The following is a 27,724-nucleotide window of genomic DNA, read 5'->3' as shown; positions in this document are numbered from 1 at the left end:
TACAGGTTCGTGTACTGTGCGATGTCAGTGCGCGTTAACGAACTCCAGATGGTCAATATTACCACAGTGCTCCATTACGGCGTTCTTCATGGCCATAAACGAAAGTTGCATATGTTTCATGAGGCTTAACCAAGCCCACAATTCGTTTCATGGATGAATGAGGGAATGAATAAAATTTTATTTATGAGCAAAAAAAATAGTGAGCGGAGTCTTTAGTCCAGGACCCCATTGGAGATGGCCGCCTGTTTCGCCCATTGCACCAGTGCTTTCTGGTCCCCCAGGCATGTATTGCATAAAGAGTAATGAGAATATTCCGCTGACGGGCTCAAGTCTTTCGGGAACAGATTCTCTTGATGCAGAGGAAATGTTTAAAACTATAGCCCTATAAATCCACAGATATATGTGTGCATACGGCGGTATGTCGTATAATATGCTCGACAAAACTAAAATTTCTGAGGAGTACTTTAACGTTCGGCACATCAGCATCAGCAGAAAATTCAAAGGGACACTTAGGCTCCGTTTTAAGAGTATGGTGTGATTGCGCTGATGGGTTAATGGCCATATACGGACTTGGTCATTCTGTACTTTACGTTCATAGTACCCTTGGAGTCCTCATACCACTCCTGGCACAGTTGTTCAACGGTTCAGCGATGCGCCATTGCCCTGCGATGGCAGGTGGTGCAACCGGTTGGATTTTTGAGACTCAGGTTGCTTGCTGGAAATATATCGGGTATTTTGAAGCGAAAGCTTCACTACGTCAAGTTTTCAAGAGGGTAGCGTAGTTCCGTTTCTGACCTTGAAAAGCTTTAGAGGTCAAACCGTGGAGTAAAATCACGTAAGCCATGGAGCAAAGTCACAAAGGCTATGGTGGCGCATATATGCCAAACCAAGTTGGTGGGCCACTCCAAAACCTCTCGGAAGTCAAGATCAATGTCAAAGTTAAGGTCAGGTCAAAGGTTGATGAGCTGAGACAACTTACGATGCAGTATGATGATGACTTCATATAAAAGGAATTTAGTAAACAAGCACATCAATCATGGAGATAGATACTCTGCTTGACAACGGGGGCGGAGCCACCGTCTGTGACGTCAATAGAGAGCTCTGTATATATACCAACGGCGAGCCGGTGGGGGTAGAAACCGGTTTTACGATGGAGGAGGAAGAACATCCTGCCATGATAGCGCGCCGGAAAGCGAACCTTCATCGTTTCAATGAGGCTAAGTAGAAACGCCGTGCCGAAGAGGCAGAAGAAGGACGTGCGACACGCGTCGAGAAGCGACGGGAGAGTGGTACTGAGAAGAGACAGCATAAAGTACTTCAGGCGGTACGTCTAACCAGCGACGCAGAGTCAGAGGCTAGCTTCTTTCGCTTCTCACCAGGTTTAACCAAAGCTAAACTACAGGTAATTTTTCTTTACTCTTTACTGACAGTTTTGTAAACCCTGCGAAAGCTACGTCGATGCGGCCTGTGCAAGTGGATTGTACTGAAAAGGGGACAGTGCTCAGTGATTAAATTGAAAATTAACCAATATTAAATAGTCAACTTTTTATTTTAATTTCTAAGGCCAAGAAATATTCAGAAATTTGAGGCTGTGCGCACAAAACCTGTGTCCAGTTTTAACTATTGTTTATCGGCAATGCAGTGTGAAATATTTAACGTAAAAAACGCATTTTTTAGCTCGTAAAGTTGGCTTCCCGCAATGCACATTTTTAAAATGGCGTCGTTCGCATTTATAATACGGAAAATACGAACCCGACCGCGGCGGCTCCGTTTTTATGGAGGAAAAACGCTAAGGCGCCCGTGTGCTGTGCGATGTCAGTGCACGTTAAAGATCCCCAGGTGGTGGAAATTATTCCGGAGCCCTCCACTACGGCACCTCTTCTTTCCTTTCTTCTTTCATTCCCTCCTTTATCCCTTCCCTTATGGAGCGGTTCAGGTATCCAACGATATATGAGACAGATACTACGCCATTTCCTTTCCCCAAAAACCAATTATTATTATCAAATACGAAAGCCGTTTGTCTATTTTCTGCCGTAAAAGCAGTTAACTGGATTTCCGCGGCAATACTACTGCCCAGCGATGCTATTTCATAAATGTGTTTTGCGGAAAGCCAACTTTACGAGGTAAAAATGCCTATTTTTGACGTTAAATATTTCGAAATGCAACACCGAAAAAGAAAATTTAATAACTGGACTCAGCTTCCATGTTGACAGCCTTCCATGTCCTGATATAATGTTGGCCCCTGAAATAAAAAGTAAAAAAGTTGATTATTTAATTTCAGTTAATATAACCGTTTAATCACTGGCCTCTATAATTCCGTCTTGATGTACAATCCACCGGCACAGACCGCACCGACGCATCTCACGCAGTTTTTGAAAAAATACGAGCTGTAAACAGTAAAAAAAAATGCCCGGTATATGTCGTCTACCAACAAAGTTACAGCCGCGAAGGGAGCGGGCGAGGTTGCTCTTCCCAAGCAACCTATACCGGACAATTATTATTTTAACTGGAACCTCGCAATCCCATGGGGAAATTTTGATGACGCAACAAGACCATCTGACCTGGGTGGCCCACCTGCCAGCAGGTTGCTTCTCTGGTGGGGATCTGTTGTTGATTTCTCGCCCACGGCCCACGATGCCAACGATGACGTCGGCTTTTCTGCTTCTGCGACACGGGCTCCTTAACGCTGTCAGGTTAATACACTGTCATTTCAAGAAATGCAGACCACCAACCATCTCATCCTTTGATGCTTCTGCGTTTGTAATTTGATGAAGGACACGAGACCGAATGTTGGACTTTCTCTGTTGTTCTGGCATTCTGCTTCTTTTGCAGTATGATTCCACGTTATCGCGACCTTAACGCAATACACGGACCCGCAATTCGCGGCGTGTGCACAGTCGTTCATTACAGTCCAGTTGACCGCACTTCCACAACACTCGAGGAAACATACCCGAGGCGATAGACAGTGATGCAACATGTTTTGGCGCATGCGTTTCACGGACTTTTTGAGCGAAGATCAGGCAAGTGTTGCAAAGTGTCGGTGACCAGAACCTTCTTTTCCGAATTGTCGTAGGCTGAAACTATCTTAAACACTCTCAATCTTGTTTTCTTCTATATCCTCCCGAAATGCTGCAGTTGACATCTCGATGGCCTTGTGTATCTGTTCATTTTCTGTTCGCCGTCACCTGATATAAGGTCCTTCACTCTACACCTGCATGTCCGTGGTGTAGCTTGAGAAACCAGAGAAAATTGTTGGCACATCGTGAGGTGTGAGTGGAGTTAACTTCATCCCTACTTGAGCGGTTCACCCGTCTCAGATAGCGTATTTCGATTTCGTTCGAAGATGCCTCGCCTTGCCCTGGATAATATGACATCGTCCGTCGAGCCACCTGGCGGTTGTCAAGGGCATGCCGTTAGGCAGGCTACTCCGACCAACATTATAATAATGCGGCGAAGATAGCTTTAGAAACAACCATAAAAAAAAAATACCTGATGGAAGCCATGACGGTAGCATAAGAGGGTTCTCGAACAGATTCCGCCCTCAAAGTTCGACCACGTTCCTACGTTGCGCTCGCGGTAATACAGTACGTACTGCGTCCGCCGCTATGTATAGGGTGTCGCTGGTGAACACTATCGAGGTTCGGTTACACTACACATAAATGCCCCCGAAAGCAGAAGCTTGGTCAGCCCTCTCGCCATACTTCACTTGGCAGGGCATCGGATGCGAAATTCGGAGGTCGTGGGTTCGATCCCACCGGTGATATGTGGTTGTTATTTCTTACTCTTTTAGTGATCTTGCATTGATGAAAACTACAAATAAAAAAAAATCCCTGCTCTCCTAGGTTTTGATGACTGTTGGCTTCCGTTTTGTATGTCGTAAAGAACACCTCCTTCCATTTCCTTACCTAAAAAAAAGTTTTGCATGTCGTGCCATCAAAACGCCCTACGGAATAAAAAAGTGTCCTTGTTTATTTTGTGTCCTATGGCGGAGCTCCTTGCCTGTCAGGAACGGCTAAATGCAGACTCGAACATTCCAGTTATCATTTCGCCTTTTTTATCCTTCCTACATACTTTTCTCGAAACTAACGCCTTCTGCCTTCTCTTTCTGGGCAGCTGGTATTGACTTCAAATCAAGATAAACTGAACCCCTTTTCAACAGCTGCCCTCCTTTTTCGCAGGGTATTTTTAGGCACGAAATTTTTTTAGCTCCTATTCAAGCAAAGTCAATACAAACCATATCATTTCAATTTTAGTCTTTCCATGAACCAAGATAGTGGCCACCATTCTGGTTCATGCAAAGGATTGAACGTAAAGGAATTTTTTTAAGCGTACGAAATTCTGACTACTGGAAAAGAAAAGTGTGTCAGCACTAAATTGCTTGTCTTTTTAGACAGTGAATCATAATTTCTGGTGGCAACGTACTGATCACAGAAGGGCGCCTTTTTGTTCTTACTCGTGCGAGGTTTTTGGTTCGTGTACATTTGTGCAGAAAAGCGAGCTCTTTTGCAATTAAAGTAGTTTTGAGCACACGCTTAGTCTGTCTACCCCTTCCTTTATGTACGTTTTATGGGTTTATGGAGGTTTGACGTCTCAAAGCGACTCTGACTATGAGGGACGCCGTAGTGAAGGGCTTCGGAAATTTCGACCACCTGGGATTCCTTAACGTGCACTGACATCGCACAGTACACGGGCCTCTAGAATTCCGCCTCCGTCAAAATTCGACCGCCGTGGCCGGGATCCAACCCGCATCTTTCAGGTCACCAGCAGAGTTCGATAACCACTCTGCCACCGCGGCGGCTCGTGTGCGTTTTCATCTAGTTCGTCTAGTTGTAAGCAATAAGCGACGTCCTGCAAACTCGTCAGTGAATTAGCCCCCGTTCTTGCTTTTTACCTAGTTAGGCTAGGTTGCGTACGATACCAAATCTCCAAGTTGTTTCAGGGGTTATCCTTGGGTGGAAAACGAGAGGGAAATATTTGTGTCAATGTGTAAGCGCCTGATGTACTGTTCCGCAGGCGCATACTGTGGTTGTTTTCGCCCACCTTCTCCTAAATCCACTCTGTTGTGTGTGAATATTAAAACACTGTAGAATTATTTTGCGAGTTAATTTATATGGGTTGATTTATTCAAATTCATTCTACCTTCCCTCGGGATGCTGCCTTCACTGTATCAAACACTTTTGAGACCACCTGAACTAAATCACCACTTCTGAATAGCAAATGTGCTTCATAGCTTGGCAGAATGTGATAGAACTGCTGTGAACTTCCTAAGGAACACAGTGTATTTGTGATTCCAACAATGCGACAGGAACGCAAAATATTTTATCTTTTGTTGATACTGACTGAGTGCAATTCCCTGCTTCGAAGAAAAATTTGTAACGAAGGCCAGACATAGAAATACAATGCCGTTCTAAGCAAGCGAGCTAAAAAGGGCGCAAACTGCCAATGTCCTAGGTCCGTAAGCATTCTTTAAGTGACCTTCCATAACTTCGTCTACAGTTTCGCTTGTCGCTTTTATTGGTGCTATTAATGTGGCTGTGTTGTGTTGTATTGCTGCTGTGTTGTTGGTAAGCACTGTTCTCTGGGACGCAATTCATTTTTTGGGACACTCTAACAATCTGGCGCTGTCTTTATTTGTGGGCTTCTAGGCCTTTCCCGCGTATCTTCTGCTCAAAGATGCTAGAACAGTGACATATTTGCGTGGGTATTCGCGTCTCCTGTTCTCTCGGCCATTTCAGTGTAAGTTTGACTCTTTATTATTTGTTTTTATACTTATGTAAACGAGCTTTTCTATGCGGTCCTCGTATGGGAACCTCATCTGGTTTTAGCGGCCCGCTCGTCTGTGTGGAGCAACTTTGGGCATTCGCAACCTGAATGTCCTCGTTGGGCTATCTTCCGAAGTCGCCCGGGGCCACAGGCGCTAAAGACGCTCACAATTGGCGGACACTACCCTTCTTTCTTTAATCTCGTAACAAGTTTTTTTATCTTGAAGTAGCCGCGTGCCCGCCTAGCCCGGCCTTCCTCTTTCACCTCATGTGTGTGCGTAGTATGTTCGTGCGTACGCGCCGCGGCGCCTTTGCTCCCTCGTCTTGGCGCCAATGTTTTCCTGTGTTCCTCTCTCCCTATTTTTCTCTTTTCTTTTTTATGCATTGCGAGCCCTGTGTGTGTCATGTTAACTGCTATAAGAATACGCGTCCGTGCACTGTTTGATCATTCCTGACAAAGGCAAGTCCCTGGTCGAAACGTTGAACAAATTAGTTCAGTTTTTCAATGTGTCTTGCCCAACTTACCATAAATGTATATGAAAGAAGGGAACAGCCCCAGAAGCCAAGAAGCATATGGGATGTCTTTTTTTTAATTTGTGATTCAGATCAACGGGAAATTAATCAAACCAGAAGAAAAAACAACCACATGTCGCCGGTGGGATTCGAACCTAGGACCTCCGAATTATGATGCCGGTGCTCTATCAATTGAGCTACGGTGACGGCTGTCATATGTTCTGCTTTCGGGGGCATTTATCGTTACGTATGACCTAACCTTCAGAGTGCTCACCAGCGCCACCATCGTTCATAAGGAGCGGACGTAGTACGTCCTGTATTACCACTGGTGAGACGTAAAGCGTCATCGAACGGCCAGGCGGAAGCTATGTGAGAACCCGCTCACGCTTCCTGTCCCATCAAAGCTGCCAGAACCGTACATATATACACAAACACATGACATCCTAGGCGAAATGAAAAATAAAACGGCTTTGGCAGGGCATTCAGTGAGAAGGAAAGGCAACCGATGATCTTTAAGGGTAACGGACTGGATAAGAAGAGACGGCCAGCATAGCAGGTGGTGGCGGAAAGTTAGGTGGGCGTACCAGAATAAGAATTTTGTGGGGATAAGGTAGCCGCAGCTGGCACAGGACAGGGTTAATTGGAGAGATATGGGAGGGGCCTTTGTCGTGCAGTGCGCATTGACGCTGGTAATGACGGTGATGTACACCTGGCAACCTGCCCACCTTGACAGGTGGAATTTCAATTAATGACTGGTCGCTCGGGAAGAGGAACTTGTTTCTCACAAGCCCCACCGGTTGCAGCAGTTGTCATCGCAGGGCAGTGCCACGTCGCTTAGCGTCTTCAGCCCTGCGCTAGGTGTGGTACGAGGACTGTCAGGGATTTATGAATCTGAAGTAGAGAATGGCCATTTCTGCATATATGACCATTAACCCATTAACACCATCCGAACAACTTCCATCCCTCAAGAATGGATCAGAACATCGGAACCAGATTTCAAACCGAAGTGCTAGGGATCATAATTCGCATTTGGCCTAACTACGTAAATTCGACGTCATTGTTTTTGTCGACAGGCACTATTAATGCGAAAGTGAGAGTGGCGGACGGTTCACACAGATGAATCCCCGGCCAAGCGTACACTTTCTTTTTATGCAGGCGTACCTGATGGCGAAGCAGCTGATAAATGTGGACCCATTCACGTTTATTATGGAGAGATATGATCTAGAGCCTCAAAGAGAGGTTCAATACTTCGACCCTATCAGAGCGACCAACGTGCGCTGCAAAATCCAGCCGTTTGACTATACCATAAGGACGAAAGACAAATTGCTAAAGTTGTGAGCACTGCTGAGTTGTTGAATTTATCGCTTCTGGAATATGAATAAAGACACTGCCTTCTCGCTCGTCCGTCTGATCGCTCACACAGTGCCAACCATTGAAGATTTTGTTGAGGACAGGTGTCCGGCACTGTGTGCTCGCTTTTACAGTGACGGGCGCACCGGCGCGGCCCCGTCCAGAATCACGTGACGCCCGCTCCGGCTCTCATTGGCCCTCTGTCGCTGCCCTCTCCGGGCGTTGGCGGGGCGTCGGCGATTTTATCTGTTCCTCCAGAACCCGACGATTTGGCAAAAAAGCGCTCCGCTGCCGTCAACGCGGAGGAATCGCCCGGAAAAACGCTCCATGGGGGCCACGCCTTGCCTTAGAACCCCATTTCCCAAGATCGCGGCGCAGGGGAGCGTTGGCGCGCGCATAGCTTAGAGAGTGCAAGGAAAGGCGCCTGGGGGGTGGAGGAGGCAAGAGGCGACCCTATTGAAAAACGTGTATAAGTCGGAATGCGTCAACAAATATGGCTAGACAACATTTAGTCTGATTTGGCAGGTTTAACCTCCCAAAGCGCCACAGATATGAGGCAAAGCAACACAGCGTATTAGGCACGCTGTAGTGGAGGGCTCCGGATATTTTCGACCACCAGGAGTTCTTTACCGTGTGCTCACGTCAGACAGTAAACGAAAGTCGTGGGTTGGAGTGCTCCCACTGTGGACGCATTTCGATGTCATTGCATGCTAACAAACTCCAGGCGGTCGGAATATTCTGGAACCCTCCTGCTGGAGCCGTTAAGCCTGTAAAACCAAACTGAATGTGCCATAATCCTATTTCCTGACTCATTCAGACCTGTACACATTTTTCAGTAATGGCGAGGGGAATTCAGTGCCTATTGCTTTGCGCCAGGTTCCTGCGAGCAGGAAATTTTCCGCCAGTGTTCTGCGGAAAGAAATGCAGCGTCCATATGTGCAACCACTGGGAGAGCAAGCTGCTTCAAGATCTGTCTCTGCAAAGCGACGCTCGCAGGGGGCGGTAAGTCTGTGGCTCCTTTTCCTCCACAGAGCAGCAGCAAAGGCAAAGAGGCCTGAAGGACGAGTACCGGTCACGCCGGCGGTCCGGCTAACGAATCCGCAAGATGCACGGTGAAAAGACAGAATCGCAGCGTGAGTGGTGCTGCAACCGAGACGAAACGCCGTCGTCGGCAAGACCCTGCTAACTGCATCAGACTAGACGTGCCAGTGAACAATCGCTTTATTGCAGAACTCGCTGTGCTCTTATGCCTAACATGTCCGACATTCTCGGACGAAAATTTTTGAAACTTGGAAAATTGTAACATACTGTTACGGAAATATTGAAGGTAAAATCCACACTCCTGATACATGCCGAATCATTCTTTCAAAGTTTTTCTATCGATCGCGTCGAACATTTAGGTCTGCCATAGAAAACCAATGGGGAACGCTTTTGACGATAGCAAAAATGTTAATAAAAAATGCAAGACTGTCTTCGGGTGATCTGCGGATACAATGATTGTTACAGCGAAATCTGCCATTACAAAAAAAAAAATACGTTCGTAAAAGTTTTCCCGCCCAAAAATGCTCTTGAACAGAATTTTTGAGTACACATGCGCGGCACGCATTGTTCTATTACATTATGCGGAGCATTCAAAGCACTTGAGTGAAACTTTGGGCATAGTGTAGGCGTTGTGCTGGTTTTGTGTTTCTAGTGGATCGGCGTAGCGGTCAAGCATGCCTGGGGTTCGTTCAGCCCACCGACGGCGGCAATATCTTCTCGGGTGGCATCGGTTGCAGCGGGCACACGCTGTTTCGTTGGAAGTACAGTAGCGAACAGAAAGATATGATATTTCAGTTTTTTGAATGCCACTTTTTATTGCGAAGCAATACTACTTTAGGTCGCACTTCAGCCCGTTCCGTGGCGAGGCGGTGGTAGGCACAATTGACCTTTAGCGTGACCTCGCTGCGTGACGTCACACCACGTGACCTAGAGTGACGTCACACCAGCTGTGTAAAAACGGGGCCCCATCTCACGCCGTCGGGAGGCGAGGCGGTAGCCACCAACGGCGGCCTAACTCCCGCTCCTCTCACCAGGGGCGCTACGGTCAGAGTGACGTCACACCAGCTGTATAAAACAGCTCCGCTCCTCTTGCCAAGGCTGCAAGGCAGTCATACAGCCAGATGTTACGATGGTGCCTACGAACAAGGCAGCTCGGCAGAATGCAAAGAGGAAGCATCAGCGAGCTACGGAGACGGAAGAAGAACGAGAAGAACGACTTTCTAAGCGGCGTGCCCAGTATGCAGCTCGGCGACAACGTGCAACCTCCTCTGTGGAAACAGCAGAAGCAAAGGAAGAAATTATGAGTTTGCCCGACAGTGAGTCTCCTTCTACTAGTTCAGAACGCTGGAACGCGACTAAACGGCAGAGGCGTGTCCAAGAAACCCCGGAACAGCGGCAGCAGCGGCTCGAGAAGGAACGTGCGTTTCGAGGGAAGGAAAACGAGAAGCGAAGAAAACAGCGTTATGCATTTACTGGTGGTTGCTTCGCAATCACCAGGCTTAACCAAGCTAAGCCACGGCCGTTTTTTTTGCTGCTCTAACTTTGAACAGACGACAATGTCGGACTTTTTACACAACAATCAATTTTATTATCATTTCAACGACAGTTCGTCCCTACACCAAGTTTATCGAAGAACTGCTTTCTTCTGCGTGAAGGTATCGGCGGTTATTTTTATCTATTGTGGGGTTGAATTGGGGATATAAATACGTTCTCCCCAATCAATCGCGGCTGACACGGTTCAACGGACCCCACCCCGTGATCGCGTACGCTACCGAGCGCACGCCAACCACGGCGGGCCTTGCTTTGAGAGAGCAAAGGAACGACACACTGGCTGACACACACAGGCATTTATTGCTATAGAAACAATAACGCCAGCTAGCAACAAGGTACGCTAATGAATCGAGGTCGTCCGACACACCAGCAAGGTTCCGAGCGAATGTTCGTCCGCGCTAGGGCAAGGAATACTCCGAAGGCCGGACGGGACGAGTACGGGAGCCCGTCTCCCCGTCGCTTCCTCGCCCCGCCGGCGAAGAGCGGAGCCGCGAGCGACACGTCCACTCGCGCCGACGATCCCAGCTGAAGCGCCCCATCTCCAGCGCGCAGGCTTCAGCAGTCTTCCGCGCAGCGACGCTGGCACCCTCTTTTGCCAGTTAATGTAACCGACAAGGGAATGCTCTCATCCTCGGGGTGAGACTGCTGCTTCACGGTGCCTCGCGGGAACGGAAACACAGGGGGCTGTAGGGCAGGTCCCCACACTATTTATTAAAAATACACCGCAAAAGCCCTAGGTGTGGGGTATTACATGATTTATAACGGTGTTATATCAAACAGAAAAATCACTTAATACATGACTATATTTTTTTATGAATATATCAAAATGTTGTGGATTGGAGCGTATCGTAGCATCAGCGGGAAGATCATTTCAGTCTTTTGCAGTCTTGATGAAAACTAAGAAAAATGCGCAGTACTATGAGATAATGGCGAGTAAACAGTTTTGGTGTGGCTGACACGTTGCGAAGTACGGTGAGACGGCAGGATTGCGGGGTTGGGTAGCCGTGAATGATAACATTTATGGAAATTTAAAGACAAAGTCGCGAAATTTCACATCGGTTAACGAGAGCAGGCAAGTTAGCTTGAAAGTTTAGAATCAATCAATCAATCAATCGATCAGTCGACCAATCAATCAACTTTTATTTCATTTTGAAAAGGACCAGTACGGGGTAAAAACTCAAGCAGCTTGACGAGGTCCCGACCCCTTACAAGTTGGCTAACAGCAAGTTGACGGCCATTCATACACGGTAGTTACAGTAATAGAGAAGTAGCACAGAATGGAACCATTGTATAACGACAGTGGGAAAACAGGAAACAAACAAAAATGATGCCACAATAATTAACAGTATAAATAGCAGCGGTCAATAAAGCCGGAAAGAATGGAAGCCTTATACTAGTCCGGCAAAAAAGAAACACGATGGCCGAAGCGTTTGATGTGGTATTTTTGGTTACAGGTAGGATCAAAATCTTTTCGGTTTAATAGGTTTAGCAGCGAAAGTAATGTGTAAGATAAATACTATTCATCATATGATGTTCTAGGTGTAGGAATGAACCACATTTCTTTGTGTATGGTTTGAGGAACGCTTGTATTCAAATAGTTTTGGATGGCGAAATGTATATCTATACCAGATTTAACGAAAGATTCATAATATACCATAAATTTATAATTCTAAAAACAAAACAGGAAAAATATACTTTGAAAAAAAAGTTTTGTGGAGAAAGTATAATGAACATCAGCAATATAATGCACAGCTCTTTTCTGCAGCAAATGTAGCCTGCGAAAATTGGCCACATCAGATGTACCCCGCACCACACTAGTGAAATAGATGTAGTTGGAGTAGATAAAACGGGCAGCTCGATTCTGTACTGATTCAAGAGTGTTATTTAGAAACGACTGCTACGGGTCGCAACTAGCGCATGCGTTCTCTAATTCTGATCGAGCAAGGGTCACATTGGCCACAATTTTTTCAGAGAGAAAGGCGAGTTTTATGTCACGGCGGGGAAAACCAAGACATCGGTTAACATCCTTTGAGATTGCTGATATGTGAACGGACCATGATAGATGGTGGGTTTTGTTATTACGTAATTACCTGTAAGAAGGAACACAGGTGATTACAAAGTCGAAAAGGGCGTAATTTGGTGACCTGTAGGAGTGCTTTCGATGGAATGATATGATGGATGTTTTATATGTATTGATAACCATTAACCTTTTATTACACCAGGATTCAATGAGATTGAGATCGTTCTGCAGTGCGATTCGTCTGTAATGCTACGGATGGGGCAATAAATTACAGAGTAATCTGAAATCACGCGAATGTTAGAATATATTGTTACACTCGTAACTTCACAACTGAGACGTCCAAGGCGGTGCAACAGACCTGGAACACACGGCGAGCGGGAAGCAACCGAGGTGCCGCAATGGAGGGTCGAACGGGTCCAACACACTTCAAACTCGTCGTCCTGGCTTCCAATTTCTTGCCCGTCGTGGGATATTGTCAAGAATGTAACACTTACCCCTTCCCAGGCTAAGCTCTCTCGGCGAGTCAGGCATTGGCAACAGGGTGGCAGTTTCAGCCGAGAGACATGAGTGAGTTTGGTGTGGGCAGTAAGTCGGCCGCTTGTGATGACGCGCAGTGCGGTAGGTGAGGTCACTGATTTTCTCCAAAATAACGCAGGGGCAAATATAGTTCGCGCGCATTTTCTGGCTTAAGCCACGCTTTTTGACTGGTAGCCGAAGCCAGACCAACTCGCCAGGCAGGTACGTGACTTGGTGGAAGTCGTCTTCGTAGCGGACTTTTGCGCGTTCTTGTGAGGAAAGAGTTCTCAGGAGGGCGATCCGACGGGCTTCTTCAGCACGGCAGTGAGTCTGAGCAAAGTCAGGAGGCTTGCCTATGCAGAACGGGAGGATGGTATTGAGTGTGTGGCGAGGAGAGTGGACATGGAGGAGGAAGAACGTGCTGTAACAGGTTGTTTCCTGTCTAGCAGTGTTGTACGCATATGTGTTGAAAGGCAGAACAGTTGATGATGATTATGGATTTTTATGGCGCAAGGGCAGCTATGGCCAAAGAGCGCAATGTCACAAGGTATTTTTTCTTTTTCTCAAGGTGGGGTCAGAGACCCATTTCCCAAGCATTTCACCCTAAATAAGCCGAGCACCAGACCAGGGGAAAGCTTGTACCCATTGTATCACCGGTGGGTACCCGGCGGCACTGGGGATCGAACCCCGCACCTCCCGCATACGAGGCGGTTGCTCAACCACTTGGCCACCGCTGCGGTTAAAAGGCAGAACAATGTCCCTGTCTTTGTGGCAGGAGGCGCCGTACATGTAGAGCATGTTGGTGAGCGTCCGGTTTGTTCACTCTGTCAAACCATCACTTCGTGGATGATAGGGAGTAGAATGTCAGAATTGCGATGCGCACAAAGGAGTTCTTCGATGACATCGGCGGTTAAATGGCGGCCTCTGTCGCTGATCAAAATTCACGGCGGCTTATGATGTGAATTAACAATGTACCAGAATGACGGAGACCTGATATGCAGTAGCCGAGGGGAGATAAGCTGTCTCACGGTAGAGTATGATAATAAGTGGAGACGACGATCCAGTGGTCGCAGATATAGGACTTTAGAAAATGACTCAAGAGGTGCACACACAGACACACACACACACACACACACACACACACACACACACACACACACACACACACACACACACACACACACACACACACACACACACACACACACACACACACACACACACACACACACACACACACACGCACGCACGCACGCACGCACGCACGCACGCACGCACACACACACACACACACACACACACACACACACACACACACACACACACACACACACACACACACACACACACACACACACACACACACACACACACACACACACACACACACACATACACACACACACACACACACACTTCTTTATTTATTTATTTATTCACGTTGCCTCACAGGCTCCAAGCATGGAGTATTGTGTGAGGGGGGGATTACATAAATAGGGGTAATAACAGGAGCATGAATGACACGATTATATAATGCTGATTGACTGTTAGTACTCAATAAACAGTAAGAACATCATTATATAATAGTTATTGACGCGTCAGTAATTAGAAAAAATGGCGGTTATTTCGGTCCTAAAAGAAGCTAGATCACGAATATTGACGATGTGTTCCGGAAGACCATTCCAGTGAACAATAGCCTGCGGCAAAGCGGATGAACTGAATGCAACGGTTTTACCTGAAAGGCGTTTGAAGCTGAAATGGTTGTTTAAACGGCGCGAGGTGCGGTGAGGTTGGGCAAGAGGGAGAGTCGAAAGATTAGTGTTATAGACTATCTTGTGAAATAAGCAGATTAGGGCAATTAATCTTCGTGATTGCAAAGTACAAAGAGAGAGCGATAATTTAATGTTTGTGACGCTTGAGTGACGGTCATAGTTTCTGGAGATGAAACGCGCAGCACGATTTTGGACTGATTCAAGGGAGTTAATTAAATAAGCCTGGTGAGGTGACCAAATGGATGATGCATACTCGAGTTGCGGACGAACAAATGTTTGATAGGCGAGCTTACGGGTAGTAGCAGGAGTTCCATGAAGATTCCGTTTTAGGTATCCTAAGGTCCGGGATGCTTTAGCTGTTATTTTCTGTATATGAGTGGACCAGGACAAGTTACATGAAAAATGGACACCGAGGTATTTGTAAGAAGACACCTGAGAGACTAAGCTGTTATCGAGCATGTAATTGAACGAAGAGTTAGATTTTTTGCGGCTGAATGTCATTAACTTGCATTTTTCAGTGTTAAGTGACATTTGCCATGATGAACACCAAGCGGTTACATGATCGAGGTCCCTTTGAAGTGCAAGAAGGTCTGCAGGTGATCGGATTTTGCGGTAAATTATGCAGTCATCTGCGAACAAGCGAATGGTTGATATAATGTTAGATGGCAGATCATTAATGTAAATCAGGAACAGCAACGGGCCCAGGACGCTTCCTTGAGGAACACCAGATAGAACATCGCTAAACGGAGATGAGTGGCCGTTAACAACCGTGAACTGTTTACGAAAAGACAAGAAATTCCTTAGCCATGAGGTTGTTAGTAAGTCTAGGTTGAGGGAAGTAATTTTACCTATTAAGCGTGAGTGCGCAATGCGGTCGAATGCTTTTGAGAAATCTAAGAATATGCAGTCTGTTTGGAAGTTCTCGTCCATGTTGTGTAGTAGCTCGTTAGTAAATTCCAGTAGTTGAGTCTCACAAGAGAAGCCTTTCCTGAACCCGTGCTGGTTAGAAAAAAAGAAATTATTACTATCTAGATGCTGCGCCACTGCTGATACGATGATGTGTTCGAGGATCTTACATGGGACAGATGTCAATGATATGGGGCGATAATTTTGCGCGTTCGTTTTATCACCTGATTTGAAGATGGGGATAATTTTACCAACTTTCCAATCCCTTGGAATTTCACCAGTTGATAGCGACTGACGAAATATATGGAAGAGAATATTGCTTGAATGGATCACTGTGCTTTTGAGAATTTTTGTATTAATATCGTCAATGCCAGCAGAAGTCGAATTCTTAAGATTGTTTATTAATGCTGCAATACCGGAGACACTTATTTCTATGGGACTCATGTACTGGTAATCGGCATCTACTAATGGTGGAGAAGTGGAATGGTCTTCCTGTGTGAACACTGAAGAAAAATAATTATTAAATATAAGTGGGCATTCTTCTTCTATAACTGGAGCACCAGTGTTATCCAACAACGAAACAAGAACCGGAGTGTCAATAGGTGATATCGTTTTCCAAAATTTTTTAGGGTTGTGTGTCATAAGGGATTGAAGGTCATGGGAATAATATTTAAGCTTTGCTTTGCGGATGGCACTACAATATGTTTTTTCGGCGGTTTTGTGTTTCTGCCATGAAGCCGGTGTGCCAAGGCGTTTGGCAGCTTTGAATAGTCGCTTTTTCTTGTTTTTTAATGCATGTAACATCCTGTTGAACCATTGTTTAGACGCGTTCGTGCGGAGGGTGAGCAGTGGTATATGCCGGTGTACTAATTCCAGTAAACTATTTTTGAACAAAACCCAGTTATCGTTGGCCGAACGCTGAGAAAAAGTCGGAAGATATGTGTCACAAAAGGATTGTAACCCGATATTAATGGCATTGTAGTCAGCGCGGTTATAATCAAAAATACGTTTATGCGTTTGTGCACGTGCGCATGAAGGCATGGAAATCGTGAAATTAAGCAGTTCGTGATCACTGAAGCCATCAGAATAAGAGATAGGGCTTATATTGTCTGGGACAGACGAGAAGACGAGGTCAAGCTTATTGTTTCCTCGGGTAGGTTTTTCGACTAATTGGACCAAAGAGAAATCGAGAGTTAGTTGAACAAAATTAGTGCCATCACGTGTTCTCGAACTTAAGCTCGGCCAGTCAATTTCGGGAAAGTTGAAGTCACCAAGTAGACAAATACTTGCTTTTGGAAATTTAGCTTTTGCTTCAGTTAGGTTATCATGTAGATCAGAGACGAATGATTGCGGACTATCTGGTGGTCTGTAACAAACTCCAAGAAGATGCTTGGAAGATGGCGATGTGATGCAAACCCGCAAAATTTCTAATTTACTAGGAATATCAACGGGAAAAGAAGTTATATGCTTTTTAGCAGCAATCAACGCCCCTCCTCCCCTTCTGTCGCTCCTATCGTTTCTGTAGATAGTGAAACTGTCCATATCAGGCAAGACTTCATCGTTCCTAATATCTTTATGGAGCCACGTTTCGGTTAGTATTAAAATGTCGCATTCACAATTGTCAAGGTATGAACAAAGTTCGATGCGCTTAGGAAGAATGCTGCGTATGTTAGTGAAAAGTAAGGAGAGCTGCGATTGCGCGGTGTTATTGCGGTAAGATGTTTGTTCTTTCCTGATGACACGTGTAGCCGAGCAACACCTTACCTATGCGGAAGATAGTTTTACGGTGTCAGTAGCGGCGTCGTACACGTAAACACTATCGTTTATTCTCAGCTTATCGACATTTAGCTTGTACGGAACTTTTTGTGGTTTGGCAAATTCGATCAACTTCTTTCTAGCCAGTCGTGTCTGAAAGGAAAAATCTTCGCGCACAGCATAGTTAGTTCCTTTCAGCTTGATGCCGTTCCCAATGATCTGTTGTTTGTCCTTAAACAATGTGAATTTTACCATCACTGGCCTGCACTTTTCCGGGTCGTATTTATCAATGCGGTGTGCCCGTTCTATTTGCGATGAATCTACTGTAATGTCCAATTTCTTCTTGCACAGGTCAATCACTTTTGTTTCAGCACTTGGCCATGTCTCAGATATGTCATCGGAAAGGCCGAAAAAAAGCAAGTTGCAGCGTCTCAGCCTGTTTTCTGCGTCATTACAACGCGATTCAATAATTCTGAGCTGGTCAGAGATGACGCTGGAAACTGCACCAGGAGAATCAGCCGAAGACGCAGCGGGATTGTTTTTTAGATCTGAAACGTCCACTTCAACACTGCGAAGTCTAGAAGACAACTGCTTCAGTTCAATGTCTACTGACGCTTGCCACTGCTTCAACTCTCTCAAATCACTTCGAATTCCATCTTGGCCGGATTCGATCCTTTGTACAGTCTCCAGCACAGTAGCCAGGATGTCATTAGAATCAGGTCCGGGGTTTGTTTCCACATCCCCGGAAAGAATTAAGAATAAACTACTTAAGCAATGTTGCACAGTTTCCTCGCATGCTTCTAGGGCAAATAACCACTCTCTGGGGCACGACACCAAAAACAAGCAGCGATTCTTGCTTCTTAGGCAAGTGCAATGATCAAGGTAACTCACCTGGAACAGTGTGAAACACTGAGGTAAGCGCTCCATTGCCAATACGGCGTCGTGCCCCCCCCACACACACACGCACGCACGCACGCACGCACCCCCCCCCACACACACACACGCACGCACGCACGCACACACGCACACACACACACACACAGTACGGGCCTTCAAACAGCCTAGGGCGGTTAAGCAAGAGGAACGAAACGTCCTACTGCGGGTTCCGGTGCGCGCTGCTTCTTCGTCCTACTACCGAGTACTGCGGAGGACGACTGCTGACGGTCGTTGGCTACGAAGCACACGACAGGGAGGGTACGTCCTGGTCTCCGGGGACGGTATCCGCGGGCAATCGGCTGGCGGTAACGTCTCGGTTACCAGAAGGCCGGTGCCAGCGGGTAGGAGCGCGTCGGGAATCCCCTGGCTACCGTAAGGCCGGCATCAGCAGGCAGGTGCGTGTCGGTAGAGCGCCTGGCCACGGAAAGGCAGGCGTGAGCGCGGTGCTGTGCGGGCAGCCAGACCGCGGATCTATATGCCCGGCCGGAGCTGGCTAGTTGGCGTTGGAAAACGCCGACCCCCAAAAAGGACGTTCCGCCACTCAGCCACACACTGCCGCAACTCTCTTGACGCCGAGCGCCGGCGTTCGATCCTTCACGCTGTTGCTGTTGTTGTTGCCTCGAAAACGATGGCACATACCTACGGTGGCTCCGCACGCGGCCGCACTTTTTTGCTGTAGGCCCGGAACGACACAGTGACACAATCCACATTATCACAACCTCCCCCAGTTTCGATACAGTTGTTTGCAACTGCTCTGGAACCATAGGGAGGGGGGGGAGACCTTGAGAGTCCCACGCGAGGAAACTCTCAATATTTGTTCACAGCAACACACTATGGAAAATAGCTGACAGCACGAACAAGAAGGATACAAGGAAACGTCAATGTCATCTGATTTAGCACGACACCTAAACCCTTCAGTGACCAGGAAGTCCCACATGGCACAATGATGAGGGTCAAACGCGGCTAAGATAGCACCGAAGCTACCGGTTCCTTTTACGTAGTCGATGTTGTAAGCTTACTCTTGCAAAAGTAAACTCCAACGCCAAACTATTTTGTTTCTATGTCTAGTGGATTGCAGGTATTCAAGTGACAAATGGTTGTGAACGTGTTTTGCATCACCAATCACCGCTCTCATGAGCCATGCAAAAACGGCTGGGGCCGTCTTGATGCCGGAAGGAATATACAAGAAGTGGTGAAGCCCAGACATGCTAGAAAACGCCGTTTTTTCGCCGCTGTCGTGGGCCACTGGAACTAGCCAGCAGCCTTTAGTAAAGCCAAAATTGTAAAAGCACGATTTCTTGCTGACTAGTACAAGAACTTCACCAATACGAGGGATTGGCTCAATGTCCGAAATGAAGCCCTTTTTCAGTTCTCGGAAGTCAGCGCAGAGTCGAATTGCATTGTCTGGTTTCTTTACGATCACTATAGGAGCGTGATATCAGGATTAAGATTTTTCAATGATCCCCATCCTCAGCATTTACTGAACTCGATACTTTCTCACAAAGCCAACAGAATGGGATAATGCGGAACATATACAGGCTCGTTTGATGTAAGGCTGAGCACACAGGTGCCCAAGTGTCATGTAGGGGGCTCCGCTCCTTAACTAATATTGTCATGTGTGTTATTTGTTCTTCCTTGATTGTGCACTTACTCAGCGTCATCCTCAACTAGCGGGGTTCCGATCCACGCTAAAGAGGAAGAAGCTTGGAGGGAAACACTATATACCTGGGGTGAAGAAGAAGAACACTATGAAAATTTCCTTGTTTATGCCACTACACCTAGGCTAATCCCCCCACCCCCATGTTGGTATGTGCCATGTCTTAAGAGGAAGAAGAAGAAAGCTCGTGAGCCTGGCGGCGACCACATGGCCTGTCTCTGGCGGCCAGGGCGCGCTCGATGTTAGTCGTCTTGGATATAAACCCCGCCACGGTTGTGGGAGGATCCCGAATGAGACCGCCGAAATTGTCGGGCTTTACTCCTCGTGTTAGAATGCGCACCTTCTTTTCCTCGGTGGTTCGAGGGTCGGCTCGGGAACTAAGCCGCAACACGTCTTCCACGAAACTAGTGACGGTTTCATTGGGGCCCTGGAACCTGGTTTGCAGGAGGTCCTCTGCGCGTTGGCGGCGATGATGGTTAGCGAAAGTGTGTCGCAACTGTGTCTTGCGGGTACCCCACGATGTAAGGGAATGCTCGTGGTTCTCGTGCCGGTGACGTGCAGTGCCCTCAAGACAGAAATACAAGCTCTGCAGGCAATGTTCCACAGTCCAGCCGTTGTGGCGGGGCACGTTTTCATATTGTTGAAGCCAATCGTCGATGTCTTCGGAGGCTTCGCCAAGGAACGGGACAGCGGAACGAGGAGCGACGGGGAGGTAAGCCAAGGCAGGTGCGGGCGAAGAATCGATCTGCTGGCCTTGGCCCACGGTGGATCGAGCCATGTGCAGTGCCGGCACGGACCTTGTGGTAAGGTGCAGCAAGAAGCGGAATTCGGTGCTCAGTCTTTGAAGTCACTGGCTGGCACAGATCTCGTCCTCCTCAGCAGAGAGGCGACGACCCGGGCTGGGAATGGGACTCTGCGAAGCGGGAGGTAGGGGATTACGTTGCATGTCACCTACACCAGCGTTTCCACGGCGTTTCGCTCGCCGCCGCCGCGACGGCTCGATTTCCCTCTTCGCGACCGCCGCGGCAGCCTTTCTCCTCATCGGGAAAATTAAGCCCGGCGACGCCTGGAGGTGGCATTGCCGACCACGAATCTGTAAAAGCACCACCACGTACGACGTCCCGTTCCCGTTCACCTACCGACGACCTTTCCGCCGATGCTATAGCCGCCTCTGCTCTCCCAGTGTGCAATAATCTTCACGTCCTTATCGACGGCCACGCCACGACGGCACTCGTCGACACCGGCGCCGACTGCTCCGTTGTGGGTGGGGAGCTGTGCCACCGCCTTCGCAAGGTACTTACGCAGTGCGATGGCCCACAGATCCGAACCACCGGAGGCCACCTCGCCACCCCAGTCTGCCACTGCACTTCTCTTGTTGAGATTAACAGTATCACGTGCCCCGTTACCTTCGTCGTCTTGTAGCGTTACTCGAGAGATATTATTCTCGGAATGGATTTTCTCAGCGAGTTCGGCGCTGTTATCGACCTCGCCGACTGCCGCCTCACATTTCGTCGACCTTCTCTTGACCCGCCGAGCTCAGAGCCGACATTCTCCGAGGCACGCATCTTAGCGGACCACGTGACTTTGCCACCTGACTCGAGCGTGTTTCTGCTGGTTTAGTCCGCACCGGCTGCGTCTGGGGAAGATCTTATTGAAGGTAGTGTTGGTGTTGCTTGACAGGGGTGTTGGTGTTGCTAGAGGTGTCACGCGGCTTCACTCTGGCTGCGCCCAACTCCTCGTCACCAAGTTTTCGCAGCGCGCTGCAGCACCTCAGAAAGGGCACAGTAATGCAGAATATTAGTGAATATTTTATGTCTTAAAGCTAATTGATTAGATAAGCAGAAGAAAAACAACCACATGCTGCTGGTGGGAACCGAACCCATGACCTTTGAATTACGCCTCCGGTGCTCTAGCGACTGTGCTACGGCGAAGGATGTCAGATCTTTCGCTTTCGGGGGTATTTAAGTTTTACTTGTGACCTAACCTTCAGAGTGTTCACCAGTGCAACCCTGATCCATAACCGGCGGACGTAGTTCGTCCTTATTAGCGGTGGTGTGACGGGGCGCGTCATCGAACGGCGAGGGTGTAAGCTATGAGAGAACTATGAGCTATGAGCTATGGCATCAAGGCTGCCAGAATCGAGACCCTAGATAAGCAATTAAGCAGACAAGGGAAAGTAAATGAGGGTCTAGTTATACATATTAGAGAGACCAACAACCACAGATACCAAGGGGCATAGGGGATTTTTATTAATCCTCATTGATCAATCAATTAGTCAACACCACGAACAAAAAAATAAAAAGCTTTTACGCTCCACGAATTAATTCTTAGCGGCTTCTTTGCCATGGTGGCGAAACGCAATATGCAACTACGTCCAGCCGCCGTGGTGGCTCAGCGATCACGCTGCTCGGGCGCTGACCCGTAAGATGCCCGTTCGACCCAGGCCATTAAGGCGAAATGCTATAGGCGTGTGTACTGGGCGACGTCAGTGCACGTTAAAGAACCCCACAAAGTCGAAATTATCCGAAGCACTCCACCACGGCGTCACTTTGGGAAGTTAAATCCTATAAATCAACCGTATAAACCAACTCGAACGCTAGCGTTCATGATTGGGGTGTCATCCTTTGTGGTCGCCCTTTTTGCGCTGCTTTTTTAACGCGATTGCGTTAAGAAGCTCGTGTCGCAGAAAAGCCGGTGTCGTCGGCATCTTTGGCCGTGAGTGAAAAATGGCGCATCTCGGTGGACACCTGAACCGCGCAGTAAGGGAAGGGATTTTCTTTCCCTTACTGCGCGGTACGGGTTTTCAGCGAGAATTTTGAGACAGGCGTCATTTTCTTTCCTTAAAGCCAATTTTCATATCAATTTCCTTCCCTTAAGGCCCGGTTCGGGTGCTATGTGAGACAGACGTCCTTTCCTTTCCTTAAAAAAAATTTATTTTCATTTTCCTTGCCTTCCTTCCGGTGCGGTTCGGATGTCCACCAAGACGTTCCCTTTCCTTAAATTGCCCGGGCAAGGGGTCGCACCGAAGGACGATGGCGTTCCGTGGATTCATTGGCAATACTCAACACGCTGTCGCGTCCTGGAGCCAGATTACGCAACTGCCAATTAGGAAAATTGTCAAAAACTTGTCACAAAGGGGTCAATAAGCCTCGCTCCTAATGGTCGGTTGTGGCCGGCGGCCATTTTGCTTTTTTGCGTCATAGGTGGCTGCAGATTACGTCACGGATGTGGCATAAGTGGTGAAGTTGCACACCTAATTATACAGCCGCTAACTGAAAGTCTTTTGTCACAGTTTCGAGGCCGTCAATTTGACCGTTGCGTTTGTGAAAGAAGATGGCGGTGATGTAAGCGGCCATACGACTGAGGCGGCTGCGCTGGCGCGAGCAACGGCGAAGGAGGGCGCACGAAGACGCCTTTGACTTGTTGGAGGAGCTGTTTCGACGCCTTTTTCGACTGGAGAAGCAGACTGTGGAGTGACTGTGCGACGAACTCGCCGATGAACTGGGAGGTTTGCATGCGAGCGCGCTGTCGGTGCGGCGGCAGGTGCTGTGTGCATTGCGGTTATTTGCCACAGGCGGCTTCTAGGCTGGCGTTGGTAGCGAGGCGCACGTCGGCATCGCACAACCGGCGGTGAGCAAATGCGTGCGGCAGGTATTGCAGGCAATCTGCTAACTAAGCGCGCAGAAGGGGTAGGTTCCCGCGGTCACCTCTGTGCCACAGATATATAAATAAAATAAGCTTATGCTGGCAAGGCACTTTATTTTTGCCAGCAAATCACACTTCGTGGTCGTCTTCTGTTTCACAAGGGAAAAGAAACAGACAAGCACACATCAAATACTACAACACCTCACCTTTTGGCATTTTTGTCATCGATCCAAAGAGGCGAAAAACACAGACTTCAACGAGTTGTCTTCGTTGATTTCGTACCAAGCGCTCGTTGCAAGTTCGCTCGGTAGGCCAGTAGACTTCACTGCATTCGTTCAAATTTTTCTGCGCACTTAGGTCAACCGCACAGTAGACTGACTTCCAACGCCGCGTAACAAACAATGAACACGGCGTAGAATCGGCTGCTTTCGTGCAAAGCGGCTCGACGTTTTACCCCCGTCAGCGCATGCCCGCGGCAGCAAAAGTTATCCGCCAGCCAATTTATTAGCACAACTTCGAACACTTATTGTTTTGCATACTATTTTCGGACTTCAAACACAATGTTTTGGCAAAATAAAATATTAGTTATTTTCCTCGTTGCTTATTTCTTTTTACAAAAAATTTAGCAGGCGGCCCCTCGAATGTTCTCGGGGCGCCGCCCTGCTTTAATTGGCTGATTCCTCGTTGCGTCACGTGTTGACGTCTCATCGTTTCGTCATTTTGACGTCACTGTCAATAGCTTTTGACAGAATTTGCCACAGTTGCGTAATCTGGCCCCTGCTCTTAAAGCCGAAGCTGAAGCGTCCTCCAAATCACCAAATTTTTATTCAAATATACGTATGTGTCCCCAACTAGCCCAGCAACAAGTTTCATTGAACCTCTAAACCAAACCCACTAAACCAAAGCACCAGGGCGCTGTGCGCTGTCTGCGCATGCTAAATATCCCCGGGTGGTCGAAACTATTCCGGAGCCCTCCGCTACGGCGCATTTCGCTCCTCCTTTCACGCCCTCGCTCATCCATTCCCTCACGGCGCGGCTTGGTGTCCACAAAGAAGTGACAAACAGACAGACAGACAGACAAAGAACTTTACTGAGGTCCTGAGGAGCCGCGTTAGGGTACCTCCCTTTTCAGGCTGTGCCCGTAGCCGTCGCGGGCCGCACCCACGACGGGGTCGGAAGATTGTGGTCCTCCGCCCTGTCGCGGGCCCTCTGGACAGCTCGTAGTTGCTCTGAGAGGTCGCCGCTCTTAAGGGCTGCCTCCCAGTCGGATAGAGTGGTAAGCGATGAGCTGCGTAACGCAGGGCATTGCCAGAGCATATGAGATAAAGAGCAGTACGCCTCCCCACAGTCTGGACAGTGGGGTTCTACATTAGGTGCAAAGTGACTGAATCGGCCCCTGGAGGGGAACGACCCCGTTTGGAGCATGCGAAAGGCCGACGATTGTGGTCTAATAAGTGCAGGATGCGGTAGCGGATATGCCCCTAGAGCAAGTTGATAATGTGCCAAGATTTCATGGAACGTGAGAAGCCAATCCCTGTACAGTCCCAAGTCGCCGCCCGTGAGTCCACCGGAACCGCCGCGGTGTGTGAGACCTCGCGCACAGTCATGAGCCAACTCATTGACGTTAACAACTTCAGAGTGCACGTTGATTCCCATATGGGCCGGGAACCATTTGATGACATGAAAACCAGCAGCCCTCTCGCTGCCGAGGATGGCCGCCGCCTCCTTGGAAATCGAGCCGGAGGCGAACGCTCGGGCTGCAGACCTGGAGTCTGTAAAGATATTGGGATGTAGAGGGTCCTTCAGTGCTAGAGCTATAGCAACCTGCTCGGCTGCTGTTGCAGAAATCTTCCACACGGATGCTGAGTTAATGAGAGTGCCATTGCAGTCAACTGAAACTACGGCATAGTGATCAGAGCGCCCGTACTGGGCGGCATCAACGAAACATGCAAGATTCGGGGTGGCCGCAGCCATTTTTAACAGGGAACGAGCCCGGGCTACCCGGCGCCCTACATTGTTTTGAGGGTGGACGTTACTTGGCATGGAATCTACATGAAACGTACCTCGGACCATGGGTGATAGGGTCGCATTGCGCTCCATGATTTCCTGGTGACCACATCCAACGGATTCGAGGATGCGTCTCACCGGCTCGCGAAGATGAGAGTCGTATTATTTGGGCCAGTCGTAGGGCCTCGATCACCTCTAACAGGGTGTTGTACATGCCTAGTTGCATGAGACGCGCGGTGCTGGTAGTGAGGGGTAAACCCAGCACGCGCTTGATGCTGTTGCGCATGAGGGCGTCGATTTTGGCCTCATCCCGTTTAGACCAGCGCAACGCGGAGGCTACATAGTTAACGTGGCTCATAAGAAACACGTGGTAGGGTCTGAGGAGATTGCTCTAACCCAACCCCCTCCCCCCCCCCCCCCTGCGGTTCGAGACCCGGAGGATAAGCCGAAGCATATTCTCCGTCTTGGAGGTAATGCGGGCTACAGTCTGTGAGTTGCCCCCGCGAGATTCTAGCAAGAGTCCGAGGACCCTGATGGTATCCACTCTGTGGATTTGTTGTCCGTCCCTCGTATAGAGGGCTATGGGAATTTGATCTAAGGGTGTCAAATACCGAACCCCCGTCGGGTGGGCCTATACAATAGTAGTTCTGACTTCGTTGGTGACAGACTCAGGCCCATGTCTAGCAGGAAGTATTCTGTGACGTCGAGCGTCTCTTAGAGCGCACTCTCAACTGCAGCGTCAGACCCTCCCATGCACCACACGGTAATATCATCCGCGTAGAGGGCGTAACCCGTTCCGCTTACTGCGGCTAGTCTGTCCGAGAGGCCCTTCATGGCGATGTTAAACCGTAGGGGAGCGAGGACCGCCCCTTGTGGAGTACCTCTCGCTCCCAATGTAAATTCCTGGGATTTGACTTGGCCTATTTTGACAGTGACCTTGCGATCCCTGAGAAAGGAGCTAACGTACTCATGGAATTGTGGCCCAAGGCCCAGGTCCGAGATGGCGTCTAGCACGAACCGGTGCGAGATGTTATCAAACGCCTTGGCCAAGTCTAGGGCGAGGATGCCCCTAGTATCCCTAGTATCGTCATCGATTATCTGCCTCTTTATAAGTAGCATGACGTCCTGTGTGGAGAGTGCCGGCTGAAAGCCAACCATGTTCTGAGGGAATAGCTCATTGGTTTCTATGTGCCTAGATATACGGTTGTGAATGGCATGCTCGGCCACCTTGCCCATGCATGACGTGAGCGAGATGGGCCGCATGTTCTCCGGTGCAAGAGGTTTGCCTGGCTTCGGGATGAGCACCACTGAGGCTGCAGATTTTATTGACTTCCTCGGTGAGCAGCGCAACCGAGTGTGCGTCCAAGCTGCGGAGGAGGTCATTGGAGATGCCATCCGGGCCCGGAGCAGAGCGACTGTTGAGAGTCTTGAGCACCTCCCTGATTTTGATTCCGTGAAGGGGGCGTCGAGCTCCCTCACCGCTCCCCCCCCCCTGGTAGGGAGGATAATCCCCATCACCGGAGGGGCCCAGCGGGAGATACTTTTCGGCCAACTCTTGTAGGAGTACCTGTTCAGATACGCCCGCCACCTTTTGATTATGAACTATGCAATCAATGGCTAGACTCTGATTGATTTTGCTTTGCGAATCGTCGAGTAAGTGTTTGAGCAGGTTCCATTTGCCCCCCGCTCTCATCTGCCCATCAGCCGAGGAACATACTTCGTTCCATTGCTGTTTGGACAGTTCAATGGAATAAGTTTCTATTGCACGATTGAGCTCCGCAATTTTCTTCCGGAGTCGACGGTGGAGTCTGTGCGTTCTCCAGCGGCTCAAGATGGAGTTTTTGGCTTCTAGGAGGTGCGCCAGGCGCGCGTCCATTCCATCTACTTTTAGGTCGGTTTTAACGACCTTGGTCACAGTTTTACGTCCTGCTGTAGTCTTGTGAACAGACTATCGAGATTATCGTAGCCGGTCTGGTCCGCCTTCCGCATTTCCCGGAAGGCATCCCAGTCTGTCACTTTAAATTCCCTGGTAGGGGCTGTGCTAATTGTTAGGGTAATCTCCACAATGAAGTGGTCGCTACCCAGGTTCTCTTGCAAATTTCGTCATCATGCTCCGGGGGCGTTCTTGACGAACGCCAGGTCCGGAGTTGTGTCTCGGACTACCGACGTGCCGGCTCGCGTGGGGTATTGAGGATCCGTAATCAACTCCAGTGAGCAGTCAGAAACTGCCTGGAGAAGGAGATTGCCCTTGGTGAACTGGCGGGGGTATCCCCAGGCGTCGTGGGGTTCATTG

General features: G+C 48.5%; 1 protein-coding gene across 1 annotated transcript in view; it reads left to right on the top strand.

Annotated features, from left to right (window-relative positions):
* The window catches only part of LOC144123748 (uncharacterized), a 117,819-nt gene extending 110,206 nt beyond the window's left edge, over nt 1-7,613 (top strand). The window contains exon 13 of the mRNA XM_077656514.1: nt 7,431-7,613. Within this exon, the coding sequence (XP_077512640.1) occupies nt 7,431-7,613 (183 nt within the window). The remainder of the gene's footprint in view (nt 1-7,430) is intronic.
* The last annotated feature ends 20,111 nt before the right edge of the window (nt 7,614-27,724 follow it).

Source organism: Amblyomma americanum, chromosome 3, assembly GCF_052857255.1.
Source record: "Amblyomma americanum isolate KBUSLIRL-KWMA chromosome 3, ASM5285725v1, whole genome shotgun sequence".
NCBI classification, from domain to species: Eukaryota; Metazoa; Arthropoda; class Arachnida; order Ixodida; family Ixodidae; genus Amblyomma; species Amblyomma americanum.
Note: the sequence above shows the minus strand (reverse complement) of the source record. Positions and strands in the feature narration are given on the sequence as shown.